A 20,495-nucleotide genomic window follows, 5' to 3' on the forward strand; every position below is an offset into this window, starting at 1 on the left:
ACACTGCTCCCTACCTGGAATGGGTGCCAAGCCTGATGTTTGTTTGTGAGTTTTTTCTCATGACTAAGAAGACTTCTAGTGTAATTCAAATAGTAAAAGCAATTTTATTCACATTTATGTTTTACCTACTTCCCTTTAGTGGGCCTCCTCTACTTCTGCTTTAGCCAGTAGTTCCCTCTGTTTTGCAGTATGTCATGCTAAACATGACAAATGTGTTAGTTTCATTCATTAAAGTGGAAGCTGCATGTGACAAGTAAAATGAGCTTATTGTAGTATATTCTATATTTTGTGGGTATTGAAGCTCAAATCTTGAAACCAGTGGTGTGAAGATGTTTCTTTTCACTAATCAAACTATTCGTTATTGTTGTTTTTACACATTTGAAATATGAGGCATTGTAGCCAAAAAAACGACACAAAATATTCAGTATGAATGCGGGTTACTGTAAGATGTGACGGTTTATAATATTTGTAGTGATTTTAGCTCTTTCAGGCATGACGTAATAACATTTTCAAATTTTGATGTGCTGGATGTCAAAGCGTCATAAAACATGACAGGACATCAGCAGAGTTTTGCTTTCGGCTATATGCACAATTTTTTTCCAAGGAGATATTCGCACATCCACCTATCTCAGATGCAGGTGTGTTGGAAAGTATCACTTACGTCTTAAGAAAAGAAGATCCTGCACTCTGCTCTTGTTCAGCATCATAATATGTTGATTATTAATATTATTTATTGTTTAATGTTTTGGTCCCTCTGGACCTTCATCAAGAGGGTGTTCTGTATAACTATTAGAGGTGGGAGAAATAATCGATTCTTAGATGCATCGCGATGCGGACGTGGGAGATTATGAATCGATTAACAAATGTCTAAAAATCTATTATTTAAAGCTAATTGATAACATAATGTTGACGGAACGCAAAAGGCGGAACTCGCGGAAGTGCAGCGCCGGACCGTCTGTGAAGCGCACACAACAGCCTGTATTCGGCATACCACCGCTGCGGAATGAATAACCACCCTACTAAAATGTCACACAATCATTAATATCAGTGCGCAAGTGATGATTTTAACTCGCACACTGCGAGCATGGCGACGCTCGGCAGCTCTCTACGTATCCTGTGTGTGAGACCGAGCGAGCAAGAGAGAGCGAGCGGCAGAAGTGACGGTGAAAGTTAGCGGAGAAATACATTAGCAGTAAGTTTCTGTCTGGTAGTAAACGTGCAGCGTAGGTCACAGTGTGTCCCTTATTAAAAGTCTGTAGTTTTCCCAAAGGCTGGAAAAGTGAAGGCTGTTAGCGCCCCTAAGCTAACATCTCCCCTGTACAAGGGCCTGCTCTCTGTCCCCCACACCAGACCTCCGGACTTTTGGGGACAGCCTTCGCCGTCACAGCCCCCACCATCTTGAACTCCATCCCAACGGAGATCCGAAATGCTCCCTGTCTGGACACTTTAAAAAATCTACTAAAAACCCAGCTCTTTACCAAGGCATTCAAGCGTGAATGACTTTTTGATGTTATGTCACTGTAACTCTGTGTAAAGCGTCCTTGCGTCCTGTGAAATGCACAAAAAATATTTATTTATGTAAGGTTAGCTAAATTATGTCATTAATAGCTAACCTACTAGTCAAGGGTTGAAAACATCAGGCACAAGCTTAGACTAAACTAGTGTACAGCTCTGTCCTGTATACATACATGTAGGCTTTATCCTGATGATAATTATTTTTAAATTTTCAGAGGAGCCTGACAACTGGTTGTTAATGAAATGAGGGACCATGAAGCTGAGGTTTATAGAGTAAATTAGGGATGCAAACTAGTCCTTTTAAGCTAAAAAGGAGATGTTTCTTTTGGATTTTAATGCGCAACTTAAAAGCTTAGTAATTATCCAGGGATCCTGCATAGAAAAAATGATGCATCAAGATGCATCTATAATCATTTTATAATCGAATCGCAGCCCTCTGTATCATAATCGAATCCTGAGGTGCCCAGAGATTCCCACCCCTAATAACTATATAGACTATAACATAATTTTGATAAAACCAAAATTGGGCATGTTAACTAAGATGGATTACCTACCTCAGCAGGTGTCGGGACTTTGCAAGGTGATTTTCATACTGTACTGTAGAATGTAGGAAAAAACATTCAGCATCTTGGAACAACTCAGTGTGCTCTTTGGAAAATGCTCAGCAGTATTAGAAGTGTAATGTTACGTCATCTGGCCTTGCAAACTTTTAACTTGGACGCAGGTGAAAATGGGATTAGAGAAATAGTATTTGCAGGACAGAAACTCTAGTTTTACCATTTATTTTTGTTTCATTTTATTATTACTTTGTGAGACAACTCATATGGGTTTACTTTCCTCTTTGCTAATAGTGCCGCTAAAAGTGAGCTTCTTTGCTATAAGAGGAGCCAGTGAACACTTTTGCAGCTGGAGAAAGTGAAAAGATCTGTATGTGAGCATAAAATCCAGGTGAAAATCAGTTTTAAACTGATTTTATGCCATTTAATGGAAATCAGTGGAAGTCAGTAAGAAAATGAAAACACATCACTTTAAATCGATTAAACTATGTAAAACTGTGTTACATGTAACATATAGCATTAGATTGTAAGGAGCTTATCGTTGGTTGAATTACTGTACCTCAGCACTCAGTGAAATACAGATACTTCAGATTGTCTTAGAAAGGTTGAAAAGGCTTCAGTCCCAATCACTGTCTCGTTCCATAGTTTAATTGAAGCAGACAAATAAAGTCAGTACATCTGTGTACTATATTTAGGGACGATGATGTTTGGTTACTGCTGGACGATAGATTATTCACAGTCAAATAGCAAACGCAACGAAACAATAACTAATATGTGGAACAGTATATTTACCATCAAGTTCTTTTTGCTGTAAGAAGTTGTAAAACCAGTACCCATCTCTAACTGTAGGGAAAGCAAATGACATGAAAAAAAGATACCATACCATAGCATTTACATAGAGGACGACACAGATGTAGCATTAACCCCTGATGTTGTTAACAGCTAACAAAAAAGTGACTAAACCCACAAATCACAAAAAATAACATGCCTTGTGTATACTACATTCAGGCGTAGGTAGGTAGATTTATTTTGTCACAATATAACAGGTTATATAGTGAAATTGAGTTGGTAACTCCCTTCTGCTACATAGCAGACAATAAACATTAATATAGAAGCAATTATTTACCATTTGTAAATATTGTACCTAATGATGTTGTTTTGTCTTGTTACTTGTTAGATCAGGCTATTTGACCCAGTCTTGACTAGGTCTCACTTGATTGTAAAAAATGATTTGAGCCCACCTGTGATTGACTGACTGAAAACATCATGTAGCAGCTTCTCATGTTAGCCAGCGCTAATGGTCGCTAACTTTCACTGGCTAAAATAACGATTGTTGCCCGTTGAAGCAACAAAAAAATAAACTTGACCGGGAGCACAAGTACTGGTTGAGGTATACTGACCTCATTACAGATATGTTCCAGACACATACACATTTATAAAACATCCATACTTTCTAAATTAGAATTAAAATGAAATGGGTGGTCATTGTATAAAATGTTGACAGTTAAGTGCCATTCATTGCAACAATATCACACTTGAAATATTAATTTCATCCTGGGCCATGCATTGTTAGGGGTACTAAAATTTTTAAGTGCTTGTTAAGTACATACATCAATTTTGCAATAGCAGAGATGGGGAACAGCACTGATTTTATGACGCAGTTGCTGACTTGCATCTCAGTACGCATTTGCCTAATGTTGACGTAATCTGCTATGTTGTGTTGAGTAATCCCTGGTCGTTACTCAGCTTGTTGCCTCATTGGAGATTGTTGAATAAAAGGATGCCTGGCACATGTATAATAACCATGCTGTCAGTTTGATTGAGCCACTTCAGACTTAGTAGCTGAGACACAAAACACAATCACTGATTTGCTGTCAGTGCTCTGTTGGCAGCTGGAACGTTGATAAGTCCTGTCAAGAAGTTGGTAAATTAAGATGTTTCAAAAACGCTGTCAGTTTCTCATTCAGAACTAAATCTGCCATTAATCCCTGGAGGATAAAGAAACTCTGAGTGTTGAATAGAGAATGAATTTGACCATCCATTTCTCTCTCTCATCCTTCGAAAATACTCTCAGTGCTCCATTCGAAAAACAAATTAAAGTTGAGAGAGAGAGAAGTTTTTTTGGCGCCGGCAGCAACAGAACCCCATTTTCCTAGAGCCAGATCAAAGTGGCTCCATGTGTGTGGCCTCATAATCATAGCGCCTGGACTCTAAGACCTTTCGGATGCAGACCCTGTTGCCACTTTCTGCTCTCTGCCAGGCTTGATGCCAGCATCGTGGTGCCCATCACCCCCTCCCCTACTGCTTCATCTCCCTTGGCTTTTCCACTCCTCCTCTTTCCCTCCTCCTCAGTACTCCTCTTCCTACCCCCAGACCCGTGAACATACTCAGACAGTCCTCCCTAAGGCGGCAGCAGGCCAGGGCTTGTCCCTGCTCTGACTGTCCCACAGGCTGGCAGCGTAATGAAAGCAGCAAGGGGGCCGACTTACTGCCTGCCTGTGTTGCGCTTCATCATTCTTGCCACAGCCCAAGGTTCTCTAATTAAGACACTGACTTGGCCCTGCAGATTATGTAGCAGCTGGATCATTAGCGTAGAGGGTCAAATGGCATGCGTCTCCGTGTAGCGGGTGGAGCCCCTTTCATCAACCTCTGTCTGTCAGCTCACCTTCGGTGGCCACCAGAAGGCCCTGTCTTCCTCTTCTCTATCCCCATTCATACTGAGCATTTGGTAACAATGAATACATTTACATCCAGACCAGCATGAATGAACTTAAATAGATCATTACGCTGAGGTACACCAACCTAAATCTAATGCAATCCAGTTTAACAGACACTCAGATGAGGGATTTAAATGTCTGGTCATTCTGGTAAGTTTGTAGTCCAGTTTAATTATATTGTAAGGCTGCAACTAAATATTTTCATTAAAGATTAATCTGCCAGTTTTCTGAACTAATCATTAATTGTTTAGTCTATGTAATGGCAAAGATTTGAGAAGTGCGCCCTTCAGAGTTGCTCAGATCCCAAGGTGATGTCTTCAAATGTCTTGTCTTGTCTAGATATCTAAGACATTTAGATAGATAAATGTCTTAGATATATATTAGAGAAAAAGCTGCAAATCTTCACTTTAAAATGATTTGAAACACTTAATCAAGTATCCAGCTCTGTTGTTTAACAATATATTTAAATGTTTAGCAACATCTTTTAAAAGGTGTGACACATCCAGTCAACAAAATAAAATAATTAAAATAATTAATAATTAAAATAATTTGTGGTGTCAGTCTATAAGCAAAAACGGGAAGCATATTTAAGCGTATTTAACTACTGGATTTTGTTAAGGTTTCATAAGTTGACTTTGTCTCAGGGTTGCGTAGATTCAAATGAGTGATTTTGTTTCCTGTATTGTGCTTGCAATATGTCCAACTAAAAAGTGTATTAAAAGTGCGGCGGAGTTTAAACTGCTAACGACTGAATTCACCTGAGATCAGTCAAACATAACGTATTTAGGCCCTTTGAGTAGGGCTGCAGATATTCAAATTCATACTTATAAATATCAGGCTGCCATTCAAAGAGGAAAAATACTGTCAGTATCAGCTTGTGAGTCACCTTTGTTTCAGTTACAGGGTGGAGATGTGTTGTGTATGATTTGTTTGTCTTTTCGTTGATGAGGAACTGTTCTCCACCATTAGGCTGACTCACCTGTTGGTAGTCAGTCAGCAAGTGTGCTCATCTATCAGTCTGATCATGACTACAGCGGTTGGGAGAGGTTCTTCAAAGCCTTTGGTGTTTTCATCATCAAGGTCTCCAATATGTGAACAAACATGAAGGAAGAATAAAAAAAGCACAGTCAAAAGTAAATATCTAGCTCTATTCCAAGTGAACAGATTAAAGTGAGATTCAACCCTAAAATCTGTCTTGAGTATCAAAAGGCTTGAAAGGTGGCCGTAAGCATTTGTTTCTGTCAGTTACTTTAGATTTCAAAGATGACAAGTATTCACAGTGGGAATAAAGTATCAAAACATCCATAAAAACTCGCCAGTCCACCTTCACAGCCAGTATGTTCCAAACATTCATGATTTGGCCAAAATATGACTAAATACGCTGCCTTGTGCACTTAAAGCTTTTTCAGACCTTTGGTATTACTTTTTTCCATAAACGCATGGTTACTGACGTGAATTCAAGGTGACCACAACCGCAATCAAATAGATAAAAATGTAAATGCATTTTGCTTAGAACAAAATTTACAGTGCCTTATGAAACCCAACACTGACTGTAAGAAAAGATTTAAGACCAATGCTCCACTCCATTAATGATCTCCCCCAACTGGATTTGGTTTTTCCCTTCTCAGAATTCTGTTTGGATGTTTTAGAAATGCCTTCATCATCTGACTCCGCCGGTCTACACTGATAGAGGATATTGAATTGGCGGCTGGGCACCAGCTAACCCCCGCTGTGAGAGATCAATTAAAAGGGACGACCAAAAACTGCTTGTGACCAACTGCCGCCAAAGCAGTTTGCCCAATTTAGGAATTTCTAACTATTCCTGCTGCATCTCAAATGGACAGCAGAGGTCCATAAAATAGTTTTTAGTTCCTCACCCCCTTTTTTGCTCACTAACGAAGTAAGATAGATAAAACAAATCTGAGATTTCAAATATTCCATGCAAGCTATCTGCTAATTAGGTATTTCAGCTATAAAGCTTTTTGAAAAAGTAAGATGTTGTGATAAAGACAAAGATTACAGCCATGAAAAGATCTGGAGTTAATGTCATTTTGATCAATCATATTTAGCCAAAATGTTTCAGATTAATCTCAATGTATTAATCTAAAAAATTTGATTAAATTATAATAATTGATTATAATTAAACATTGCACACAAATGATACTAGATACAGTATTTTGACCTCTTGAGTGCCATCAAGACTGTATTCATTCCCAGTCTGACAGCCTGAGTGCACACTCCAACTCACACACAAAAAGGCACACTTGTGCAAGCATGTTTAGTCAAGAGAAAAAATCCCACAAGTTGGTGAGGATTTCTCGTTCTCCCGCCTGTTCTGCCCCCCCCAAGATTGCATTGTCATCCTGCACAGAGTCTTTTTTTTCAACCCCACAGATGCCTGTGTTCACCTACGTTTGTAACTTTAGGCCTTTCTACTCTGCCCCTCTATTTTAAGACGTGTAGGGCAGTGTGCCGAGAGGGACAGAGAGACAGGCTGTTGTGGGCTGCACTCTGCACAGCACGGCTGACACACACAGGGCTGAGGACAGACGAGGCTGGCTTGTTTACGGCAGAGGCTCCGTTTTGGGGGAGGAAGGGGGAGGTGGCAGGCAAGCTGGCAGCCAGGGAAGAAAGAGAGGGGGTTTACTACCCTCAAGAGAGTCGGAATTCCTCCTGAGCCATTCCCCCATTTGGCTGGCAGTTGTGAAAACAATTGCTTGGCATTTACTCTCTCTCTACAGATGGAGTCCCAGCTATGAGTCAGCTTTGAGAGCAGCAAGTGGTGGAGAAAGTGGTGGGCTTGTGATCTCCTGCACAGCGAATATAAGCATACTTTACAGAGAAACTTGGTTTTTGATGTTGGGCAAACTGCTCAGAGTTGCTTTCTCGCTTGCATTTCTATTCGTTCTTTACAGTACAGCTGATATGCATATCTTTTTCTCTACAATGTTTAGCTGCTCCTTGTAACAAAGAATAGTTGACTAATAAGGGCACGTCTGTTTTCTGTTTCTCCAGAGTTGACCTACAGAAGACGTCATGCTGATGCCTTGAGCTGAGGGAGACTTGATCCTCAACCTGTCAGTCGTCTATGTTTGTTATTCCACACCTGGTCCACTCTCCGTCAGTCACCGAGCACCAACAGCAACCACCACCACCACCTCCACCTGTTCCCCACCCCCGTACTGCCCGGCCTGCCGTCACCATGACGTCGGAGCTGGAGAGCAGCCTGACCTCCATGGATTGGCTTCCTCAGCTTACCATGCAGGCAGCCATCCGCAAGGCGGACGCCCAGAATGCCCACGGGCCTGGCATGGGCAAGAAGAGTACCCTACTGGATCCTAACACCACGTTGGACCAGGAGGAGGTGCAGCAACACAAGGACGGCAAGCCGCCCTACAGCTACGCCAGTCTCATCACGTTTGCCATCAACAGCTCGCCAAAGAAGAAGATGACACTGAGTGAGATCTACCAGTGGATCTGTGATAACTTTCCCTACTACAGGGAGGCGGGCAGTGGCTGGAAGGTGAGAGAAAGAGGCATCTGGCCTTTATTTTAAGCCGATATAGCAGGTGTAAACGTTCATTACCATCATGATGCTTATAGAGTTGCTTTTTGGTTATAGTGTGACTTCTAACTTTAACTGACACACTCACTGGTTGTCCTTTCGTTTTTTTGGCAGTAGCAGACCATACAGTGACTTAAATCATTTTTTTCACTGGTGGAAATTCTTCTTTGAACTCACATTTTGTAGTAAGCTGTGGACAGAATTTTGTAGAAGAGTTAAAATTGATATTCCTTGACTTAAATAATTGTTTTGTGGTCGCCAGGCATCTTAAACAAAGTGAGATGCCATTGGTAATCACCATTGTCACTTCTGAGAAAGCTTAGAGAGAAACTATGAGTGTGCCAAATCACACTAAGTGCCTTACTCCTCCGAATGAAAAATGGTGCAGCCCTGAGAGAACCATATGAAGTGTAAACCCTGGATTAATATTCAGAGAAGTGGCCCCTATCTGTGCGAACACAGACTAAATAGCCCATTCATGGGTGGTATTATTCATTGCAGATGCCTTGATAGGAGAAGGCCATTATGCAGAAGGAGAGAGCCAGTGCTGTGTCATCATCTCAAGGAGCCCATGATATACCGAGATGAAGCTATGCTGATTGCCTTTTAAAGGGCCCAGATGGAAATTGATATTAGAATGAGTTTTCCAATCAGTCGACGTTTATTGGAAATAGAATCTTAGGCACTGCTTTATTGCAGTCAGACAAGATGTATGAAGCCCATTTCCTGGGGCGACAAGATCTGGCTGGTTTACAAGCTGCATTGAGGTGTGTGTGTGTGTGTGTGTGTGTGTGTGTGTGAGATGAGAAAGCATGTGTTGTTGTAAATGCGTTGATTGTAGCTTTTGTGGTGAGGCCTTTTTTACGGAAATGAATTGTTTTATTTTGTATCTTTTTGTTTCCTGTCTTACCTTCATCATCCCTTATTTAGTTGTCAGCGACATAGCAGTGTATATGCTGTCAGTCTGCATGTGTTCGTGCATTGAGTTACAGGCATTTTCACTCAACACAGAGCTCTCCTCTGGGTTTTATATACCGCCTACCTTCTCTGGCATTGAATTTAACCATTCATTGCAAACTAACAATTTAGAGGTTGGTACAAGGTTGCAGCAGTTCAGGTTGTTAACAAATCTGGTTGCAGAGCATGAAGCACTCAATGGTCAGTTTGTATGTACTTATGTACTTTAATAAAAACAGTTAGTATTTCTTTGTGTCCAGGGAGCAGCAATGAGTAAATCATAAGTTAGGTGGGTTGAAGTCGACTTGGTGAAGTCTTAAGCACGTCCACAGACTTTATTGTTTCGGAAATATGAGGGTGTGACTGACTAGCCCAACTAAAATAACTGAAATATACAACCTTTAGTTGACACTTTTATCCGATGTACTTGAATGCAAACACTTTTTATACATTTTTAGAGTGGATGGCCTCAAACTGTTTCTGCTGGCAAGGTTGAAGCTTTGCTCTACCCACTAACTTACAGTTCCACTGTTGATGCAGCAGCAGAAAGGACTTCATGATATTAATTTACCACAGCCTGGCTAATGTGTGAGGCTGTGCTTTTGGTTCTTTTGTTGTCAAATGTGGCTTTATCATGAAATCAGGTGCTGATTTCAGGAATTCCCATGGTCAGTAGGGATGTTGTGCAATCAAAACCTTGTTTTGAATGCCTAAAATGAATAAATAACATTCAAGATTTGGAAATGTCATGAAATCGCAATTGTCCTTATGTAAATTAAAATGTATAATATCAAGGGAGCAGTTTTGACATTTTAGATGCATTTTTTTGTCTGTCTACAGCTAACCGGCCAATGGGTTCAATCCTCTTAGGGATTAACTAACCAAGGCAAATGTCCAATATTGGAAGTAAGCATGCAGTTTCAAGCAGTGTTAGATCATGGAAGATGTTTTTCTTTAATTTGACAACTTTACACCATCAAGCAAAACTGATGTTAGTGCAGGGTTGTGAGTTTTAGGTCACAGCAAACACATTTTAAATATTGCATCATATGTAATATTACAGTAGAACAAATTTGGTATTAAGTGGTTGCAGAAAGGTAAAGGTTTTGAAATTAAGTGTGGTAATTCAGTTACTGAAAAGGGTTATGTGCGTTATATACATTGCACTTTATTCCACTCAGATGATCATGCACTATCAGTACTGCTTCCCAGTGAGTTCTGAGTACATAATGCGTATTATTCAATATATTTATCGATTAATTACATCTGTCAAAGCTCTTATGTTCTTGTTTTTGTTTTTAGAGTCTGTGAAATTCAGTGGACCGACAGGCCCTTGGATTATGGAACTATTGATTAGAGATTATTTGTGAAGTCTACCATTTCATTGTTGTTGTTTTGTATCCACAGAGACAAAACTAACAGAAATAGATAAAATGAAAGGGGTTTCTTTTCAGTGTCAGGTGTGATGTAGATTTGACACAACTGGAGTGATGTCTTCGGTATAGGAGCAAATTGTAGAATTAGTCATCGCTGATGGAGATTGACGCAAGTTTCTAGTTTAGTAAAGGCTTGCATAGATCAACAGATTCTGGCCTAAATGTGGGCTGCAACTGTAGAAATACCCCTCACATTTAAAAGTGTGAAAAACCACATCACTCTAACCAGGATGCTGTACAGCACAGGAAACACTGAAAAAGCGGTTTGAAGATGTGCTCATAGGCTGGAGCCTGCGTCACAATCTTTTTCTCAGTTCTTGTTAATGGGGTGTTTTCCCTGCCATAGTTTTTTTTTCTGAGAATCTGATAGAATGTATCTAGAGTATGTAGAAAATATTTTCATTGCATAAAACATTTGAATGAAATCCAATTGTGCTGTTTCCGTGCCCGGGGCATTTGAACAAGCTCCGTCAGCCTCAGGTTTGTTCCTAACGTTTTTGTGCTTAGAGAATTTTCACAACGCATCAGACAAATGATATTTTCATTGAAGCCTGTGGAAAAGCTGGGGAAGGTTTCTCTCCCGATCATCAGAAGGTGACTGGGAGCTTGTACTGTCGTGACGTGGGTTTTTTTGGCTTTAAAACCCTCAGAAATGAGTCTTTTGGAAAGTAGCATGCACACCTAATTGAAATTGCAGAATTCTGTAATATGCATGCAGTAGTAACGTTTCCCTGTACTGTGACTATTACTATGACTATGACATTAATCCACCTATAGTGTGACTGACTGTGCATGTTTGTGCGTAATTAGTCTGAGGCAAGCATGCCTGGGTGGGGTGAATGTAGGTCGGATGTAGTCATCGATCCTCTGTTCCCCTGGAGATGTCAGATGCAGGAATTTTGGACTCAACGCACGCATGCGTCTGTTCTGTATGATAATGCAAGCTGTGCCGGCGAGATGAGACCAGGCTAATCTGGGCACCAGCAACTTATTTAGTCATCTCAATAGAACTCCATTAGCCTGCGCTTTTAAAAAACATATCAATAAGTGCTGTCAATAAAAACAGATAATTCATCAAGGTCAGAAAATGTGAACGCTGCCTTCGAGAGTGCAGAATATGTGCTTGACATCTATGAGCAAGCCATTAGATGGTGCTTTTCTTAACACCCTGTCCAGCTCGCTGAGGTATGCCTATTCATATTTTGCAGGTTTGTCTAAGCAGCCTTTTTTTCATGATTTGGCTCTACACTGTAGCTTCCGTGTCCGTCTGTTCCTTTTTATGGCAAGTATGACTTTTTGAGAATCTGCCAGATTCCTTAAGGATATTTCATATACTAGGACTCCTAAACACATATTTCCATAGGCTTTTGCTTGAAGCATTTTTCTATAATGCAGATATAGTATACTGTTGTGTGATTTTTCTGTGTCCTCTTGGTCATAATTCTTAATCTGTTGTTCAGTCTCTTCCATTATAAAGCCATTACGGGCAATGTAAGCTGGCCCAGATGAGTCCTGAGATTAAAAGGTAAATGGGAACTATCCTCTCCCACTTCAAGGTCAGAAGAATGTCTTTCTGCCCGTTGTGAGTGCAAAGATGAGACTGTTTAATACTTTAAGTATTTAAGAGCATATATGTTGGAAGTTTTATAAATTCAAAGAAAATTATTTGTAATTGAATGAATGGAATAGAAACTGAATTTAGTTTTCAAGTCTGTTGTCACAGCTTCTCAAATCTGCTCCGTCTCTTCACGGATGCTGTCTTGTGTGTCATGAATGGCAAATCAGCGTTCTCTCACTTTCGCTACAACTGTTTGTGGGACAATTGTTGCATAAATGATTTGCAGACGCGTGGCTTCACGAGGGGGTATTCCCCTAGTCAGCCGCTACCTGCGTGCATCATGATGGACAGTCTGGTAGAAGACTAGTGGAACAGTCTGAACAAACCATAGATGTGTGTCAAGTAACCTGTGACTGTGTTCAGCCAGAGACAGAGTGACAGTGCGTGCAGTTTCTTTTCTGGTATGTTTTCTGTTTTTTAAAAAAAAAACTAGTCAGGAACAGTATTGAATAGAGACTCCACATACACTCTCAAATGTTGACTTCTATGCTCATCTCAAACCTTCTCCCAGCTCCTTGTAGGCTCACTTCAGGCAAGTGTGTAAATTCCCCTTTGCATTTCTTCCAGGTGAAGAATGCCAAAGAAAATCTGGAGCAATTCTCAACCAGTTTAAAAATGCTTGAAATGTTTCCTCTTGAACTTTAACTGTTGAGGAGATTGTTGCTACTGGCATGTTGTTGTTTTTTTTATTTTATCCTTTCCACACCTGTGTTTAGGAGAGAAAATTAGCTGCTAGAGAACATTGGCTACTGTTGATTGCCTAACAAACATTGATTCTCCCAGTACATTTTCGCTGAGGTCCATAGCTCTTACATGATCTTGTTAAGAGGGAAATATAGCTTTGGTGTGTAAACCGTCCAGTGTGCATAGATGGTGCACAGGACTGCCTTCTGCAGGGGCCCTGGACCTTGCTTTGATCTCATTATAAAATGCAAATACACAGTACCCTAAACAGATCAAAGGTTCAACTTCCCATTGGATCTGAGGATTAATAATAGCAGCCTGAAGCACTTTTCTATTTTTTAAGAAGCTAAGATTTGGGTAGCTACTGGTCCTCCAGGACATTATTTACTCTGGAGATAATGTTCCTTGCGTCTGACTGGTGACTAGCCACAGCTCGGAAAATCCCTGCTCCTGTTGCTTATTTGAATAAGATTGGTCAGGTATGAGAATTTGTGCTTCCTGCCCATATCTCCCACCTCAAGCTTAGGTTTGCAGGGCCTGAAATCTGAAAGTGTAAAATTGCTTCGGTGCTAGACTCTCTGAAACCTTCATCTACTTTCTTAGCCTGTATCATCATTACACCGTAAAGCAAGCATTTACATTTTAAGCACTTTGCTGATACTGAATTTTTCAGGAGCACTGATACATAATTAGCGTGCTACTCTGTTCCTTTTGTAACCCTTGCACCAACCACAAGTCCAAAATGATCCTTTTCGTAAAGTTCATAAATTCCTCTTTTTCAGTCCAGTGTCATATGAACCTTGGCTTGGATGTAGTCGGATGAGGTGATTTTTAGCACTTTTGTCTCATCCTGGATTCCTTCTTAATTGTAGAGGCTGCAAAAGTGGCTGCGTGCTGGCCCAATGCTGACTTTGTCAGGTGGTGGGAGTGGTAGTGATTCACTCGGCAGCCAGTTTGATCCTGCTGTGAGGCGGGTTCCCATGTCAGGAAGCTCCAGCCTGGCCACCCGCCCACCAGCCTCACCTTGCACCCGCCTACCGGCGCCCCACCGCTCACGCTCTGGCCCTTAAGAGTGGGCGGGGAGAGCAGGCTGGCAGGCCTTGGCACAGATGCATTTTGGCAGGAGCTGCTGTCCCCACACTCCGCTGAGTGAAGTGCTGACTGCAGTGCAGAACATAAAAGGCCTGAGGCTTCTATCGCTTCCTCTTGTGGCCTGCAGGCCTGTGTAGAGATGTTGGCTCCAATTTTACTTGAAACTGTAGTTGTCTCTCTGACAGTCACGGCCATGGCCTCACAGTTCATATATCTATATCTTTATATATATATGTTTAGCTGAATTGACTTTAAATAGTCATTAACCCCTAAAAGCTCCCTCCCATCTGCTTTATTTTTGCTCAATTAGATGTGATGCAGCCGCTAGTTGTAAAAGCTGTTCACCATGGTCATCAATTGATTCAGTGAACTTCCTCCTCTGTGATAATGAGATCTGTTGAAGTCAATACCTGACTCACAGGCTGGGACACACCACTTATACCGCCACCTTTTTTTCCCTTCTTTCTAAGAATCATTTATAATATAGATAACGGTGGACAATGATGGGCTGTTGATCCCTGCTAAGAATTTGTCTTTGTCATAGCTCCAGGCCTTTTGAAAAAACTGTTAATCAGTTTGTATTGTTGAGGCATGCTCTTTAGTAAGTAATTATGTAGAAATATGAGACGCGAAGGCTGTAGGATCTCTGTCAGTGTAGTCAAGTCTGTTGGTTAGCTAGTTTTTCTCTTGTCCTCTAGTTAGTTTGGGCTTTGCTTTTGTCTCCATTGGGTTGGGGTTTGCACATGAGAACTAAAGAGTAGACTGAAGTATTTAGCTGACTGGCATTAGTGAGGCCCATACTACTCTTTAATAACTGGGGAAGGGGTCAGAAACTGTATTTCTATGTCTTTTCCAGCTGCCTATTTATGTGGTGTCTGAGATCATCACCTCCAGTAGGCCGTGCCCTTGCTTTGTCGCAGATCTGTAGCCTGAAACGCAGTTGGGCAAGAAAATCAACCCCGGTGTCACAGTTAAAGTTATGAACTGCAAGGAATCTGAAGCACATTTCAAAACAACTCATAACTGGAAAAATCATTAGCTGCTTCTTAGATTCTTCAGAGGGGAAGATGAAGCGGAGCTGCTCAGAAACTCTTTAGTCATCGTTCCATGGCTAGAAAGATTTAGACAAATAAAAACAGCACTTTGCTTTCCCCGTATTTTAACTTTTCTCAGTGAGTGGCCTATTGCCCTCTATCATTTTTCTACTTGGTTGGCTGTCGCCTTTGCGTAATGCAACATACAGTAAGAGTTTGATATTGCTGCAAATCTTTGGGAATATTGCCACCGCATCATGGATTTTCTGAAAAGGATTTAGGAAAGTGTTCATCCTTTTTGAAAGACTGTCTGTTTGGAGTGTTGTTAGGGTGAAGATTAAAAGCCCAAACAGTAATTTTGACCAAATGACCAACTAAATCACAGGGACATTGCATTTTCTGTTTAGCATTTTTATTCCTTAACTGATTATTATAATTTTGAAATGGGCATCAGCAGACATTAATAACTTAGATATTGTTAGTACCTTATTAAAAGTTAATTTAAAATAGGTTTGCTCTTTTGAACATCTTCCCCAACTGGAGAAACAACCAAGTCATCAGATCCGAAATAATTATTCAGACTTACCACTTAAATTACTGCTCGTGACTCCAGGTAACCACCGTATGAATACAAAGTAAACATGTTCATGGTCATAAAAAGTGGGCTAACTTAGCTAACAGGTTAGTAAATGTAAGTATGTATGTACTAAAAGGGTACAGTACACACATGCTAGAGTGACAGGGGCAGTCATCACTAAATCTTTATTGCCTCAGCTATTTGTTTTAAGATAATGAATGTTTTGTTTCTTTGATAATTGTCCATATTGTACCTGACGGTGATAATGCCCCTCTGGTGTGCTGAAACATGAAAACAGTACACTCAGTGTTTTGTGCTGTGGAACTATTCAACATGTCTATTATTTCCCTGTGATCAACAAGGAAATAGTTAGCAAAACTAGCAAAACTTGTATTCTCAATATCGACTGCTGTTCTATGTAAATGTGCTTAACTTGCGCTAACTTTACGCATCATGACACAGTCAGAGCATCTGAGGTACATTAGTTCAGTGATTGGTTAGGGTAAAATCAAATCAAAACCTCTGAGAAACTGCTAATAAGAAGGCAATGTCAGACTGAAGTATGGAGTAGTACCACAACCACTCAGTCTGAATATCAGGCTCCCTTTGTTTACAATGGGATCAAAGATGAAGCCTTTTCACATATAGCCTCGTGTATGTGCACTTATTTCTGCCCTGACAAAGAGGCAGAGAAAGGAGGGGGGGGGTACGCTGATGTATTATGCATGCTATAAATAGAGCACAGTCCTTGGAATCTGCCTTTAACACTGATTCTGCCCTGTTAAATCCATCTTAGCTGTGTTAGACTGGCTACTGCTGCCACTGGCTCTGTCTCTGTTTCAAGTAAACAAGGTGTGATTTAATTTTCAGAAATACCTTTTAGTATGAATGTGCTTGATTGATCTTTTATTTATTTATTTTTATTTCTCCTGGTCTTTTTCTAAATGTAATTAAAACATAATTAAGGTAGCCTGCTCTCCCTGAAGAACTGTTGCCTCCTGTGAAGCGTGTAGCTAATTTATCTGCCAGCACTGTAGTGCACACAGCGTTTCCTTTTTGGAAATGAAAGGGAAATAGGCTGCAGGACTCATTAGCCGAGGCTGGAGAAGGATCTTTTAAAAAATCTACAGCAACCTGGGAATGCTGATAGGGTCAAAGGTCTGTGGCTTCACTGAGGTAAGGCCTCCACTGAATATCCACTTAGAGCGACCGGGAGCCCGGCCACGCAGCCTTACATCCAGACTGTAGGTCATCCACATCTGATAGGAATTTTAAAAGGAGTAGACTGCCCCTGATGATTGCCATGTTGATAAAATCTGCATGGCAAGCAATTATCTTGGGAATACGTCTGGCCGATGTTATTCCATTTCATCTTTGTTTCAATCTACCCTCTCTCTTCTCTGGCAATTATTTAACCTTCCGTGTCAGCCTCCCGCAGCTAATTGCTTCACTCTGCTCTTCACAATCCCTGCTTTTTTGGAATGAAAGGCGAGCTGCCATGCGTCTTTTTACACAACTCTGCTGTTGCCTGGGATTAAATGCTGCTTATTGATAAAGATGTCACCGTGGCAGAGGATATGTAGGAAAGGGTTTTTTTGTCCTCTGCCTTGTCAGTGAAGCAGGATGGCTGTCTCTTATCCCAGAGAGATATTTGATCATCCTGCTGGTGCGTCCTCAGTGGGGTCAGCGGTCTGTGAGAGGGGGACAGTGACACAGCTGTGGCAGCCGAGTGGAACCAGTGATGGATGACATGCCAGAATTGGCCGCGCTGCCTTCCCAGGCGCCCGTGTTGACAGGCACAGCTCTCGCTTCTCACATTCAGCATCAGTAGGGCTAATCGCGGGTCATGCTGGCCACAGATGTGACGCGTGAATATCGCTCCTGTAATTGCTCATTTGTCAACGTCACATTCTCAAAGAGCAGGTTTCTGCAGCCACATTATTGAATGAAACTTGCTGTAATGGATAAACATAAAAAAGAAGACGACGATGAAATTCAATTGCAACGCCACGGCAGTATAAGGAAGGTCCTGACTGGAAAAGCCTGGCTGGTGTCTGAAGCAGCTATAATCACTATTTTTATGCTGCAGTTCCTCTCTATTCTATGGAGCTTTATAGTGTCTTTCAGGTCATTGTTTTGGTTTTACAACTCTCAACGCTCTCGTAGCGCCATTTTCGGCCGCAGCAGGCAGTGGTTTTCTGCAAGTTTCTGTCCAGAACCACTTGACAGACAAAAGTAACAATTAACTGGTGAACACAGGTGAGCATTTAGCAGCTACAGAAGAGAGATGGTGGAAATCAAAACTAGGTTGGGCGATATGGCCAAAAATTTCACATAATTCGATATTGATAATTATCATGATAAATGTCAAATCATTATTTCTTTAAAGACTGATTTTTGCTGCTGAGTGAAAGTTGAGGATACAAACTTTTCTTTGAGGTCCGAACATGACAAACACTTGTCAAACAGCGGATCACTTACCAAATCTGAGGTAGAACATTCAAAACAATTATGTAATAATATTATGATAAAATCTTTTTTCAACAAATATGCATGAGTAAATTTAGGTAAACTCTTTTTTCCAGTCCCTTTTCCTCAACAAAATAAATATCTTAATAGAAAAATTAAGTGCTAATTTGTTTGTGATTCAAATGAATTAAATCAAACATTTATTGAACATTTGTTATATTGTTACTGAGGAAAAATATATCGCAATAATTTTCATTTATTGTTTTATTGACCAGTACAGTTAAAAAAAAGTGTGCATATTGGATTTACATTGGTGATTGACACAAACATAAATGAATGCTATGTTGCTTCGCAAATGCTGGGTGTGTAAAAGGTCTCAATATGTCAGTGTTGTGTTGCCTCCAAGTGGCCAAAAAAAGTCAGTTATAGCAGCTTTAATTGTTTGACAGTATTTTAGCAAACCATAGACTGAAACAGGTATTTAGCCAGGGGCCACTTACAGACAATATCAGGGATAAATATGATGCCTAGTGTAATCAGTGCTGTTTTTGCTTTTGATATCTGATGGTGAAACCTACATTCTGTGTTCCTACGAATGTATTGGCTCCTTTTTAGTAGTATGTAAATTGTTCTGTGTGTGTGTGTGTGCTCTCAGTGATTATAATCCAAGCCCTGGCTGTAAGCCCTTCAGCCTGTGCTCCACCAGCCGCAAGGCCACAGCCTCTCCCTACCAGTTAATTGCATCTGAATTAGTCCATTAATGTGGCCGGGTAAAGGGATGAAGGGGTGTATGGAGGTGTCTGGCCTCTTTTGACCACTGCAATGTATTATTAATGGGTCAGCAAGTCTGGCAGCTCTGCATTAACTTGGCTAATGGACTGTATGGTGGGCCTGTGATTCCCTTTCAGAGGGAAATCAAATCTAATAATATTACAAAAAAAGCTTCTCTTAGTCTTTTTTTAAGGAGTTGTTAGTGAGAGCAGAGCAGTTATTTAAAATGAGACGTTGCTTTTGCAATTCCTTCATGGATTTGCTCCCTGCTGACAGGTTACTGCGGGGAGGCCAAGGTTACACCCTGCGTCTGTTATGGACTTGTACAGTAATGTACTTTGCTAATGAAAACCTAAGTATCAAATCAGATTAATATGGATGATGGTAAATGGCTTACTTTTTTCTCTGCTTATGTACAAGCCTTCATATTCAAGAGCCGCGGGATGACTGTAGTAAATGTAAGAGTGAGTTGCATGACAAGAACTCAGCCGAATAACAAAATGAAGCTCTCTAAGCTGATCTTCATCTTATGCTTCTGAACACCCAACCTTTTTGAGGGAAACACACCCAATTCATTTTGGAAATAGACTCAACAATATCAAGCAGTTGCTTGAGTTTCTTTAAACTATGTAAAAGTTAATAGTTGTTGTTTTTTTTTTTTTTAAATCCAACTGCACAGAATTAATAATTGTTTATAGCTATAGTCACTATTTGTTTCTCAGCAGTCAAAAGAATATGACTACGCAAAGATAGAAGGTTAAAGAGTGCATGTGACTGTATTTATTTTCAGTCTGATGGTAACGTGCATATTGAGCAGAAGCATAAACTCTATAATATTTGTGTAGACATGCAGGAAAAATAAAAGGTCAAAACGTCTCAGCTTTTTCTCTGCTCAATATAATGTGTTTTCAGTACACCATGTTCTGTTTTGCATTTTGTCTTCCAAACATCACATTTTACAGTCTTGGTATTTAGATGTGAAATTTGCTCCTTGCCTCTGAAGCCAGACAAAGAATATACATTGAAGGAGCAGACAAAAGGCTTTCTGCGCCGTTACTTAATTTGTCTAACTCTTAAGTGGACAGTTGGCACTACCCCGTCACCATTAGTAGCTGCAGTCAGTTCTTCATTGTTAGTGGGCGCTGTAGTCAGCAGACTGCTGTGAGCCATTGTCACAGGACAGCATCAGAGGCTCTTCTTCTGGCTGATAATTAAGTGGCATACTGACAAACGGCTTTCATCAGATCCCTCATGTGGAACTGAGAGCATGCGAAGGCTTTCAGGGAGGATAAACTGGAGGACGTCACTTTGCCTCCAATCTTTCATGGCCTTGTGCTGCCTCTGCAGTGGAGGAGGAAGGGAAAGAAAAAGCGCCCTGTGTAGCACAGGAGAGAAGTGCAAGCCCGCGTCGCTCAGAGACTCAGTTTTCAGCGCTGTGCACTCTCTCTGCTGATATTGTCAGTCTGTACTGTACCAGTTTCCCAGTTTGTCTTGGGTGACCAA

General features: G+C 40.7%; 1 protein-coding gene across 1 annotated transcript in view; it reads left to right on the top strand.

The window, feature by feature from the left end:
* foxj3 (forkhead box J3) overlaps positions 1-20,495 on the top strand; it is a 68,300-nt gene that overhangs the window by 17,476 nt on the left and 30,329 nt on the right. The window contains exon 2 of the mRNA XM_046029288.1: positions 7,805-8,312. Coding sequence (XP_045885244.1) covers positions 7,878-8,312 — 435 coding nt within the window. The 5' untranslated portion in view covers positions 7,805-7,877. The remainder of the gene's footprint in view (positions 1-7,804; positions 8,313-20,495) is intronic.

This window comes from Micropterus dolomieu, linkage group LG18 (assembly GCF_021292245.1).
Source record: "Micropterus dolomieu isolate WLL.071019.BEF.003 ecotype Adirondacks linkage group LG18, ASM2129224v1, whole genome shotgun sequence".
NCBI lineage: Eukaryota > Metazoa > Chordata > Actinopteri > Centrarchiformes > Centrarchidae > Micropterus > Micropterus dolomieu.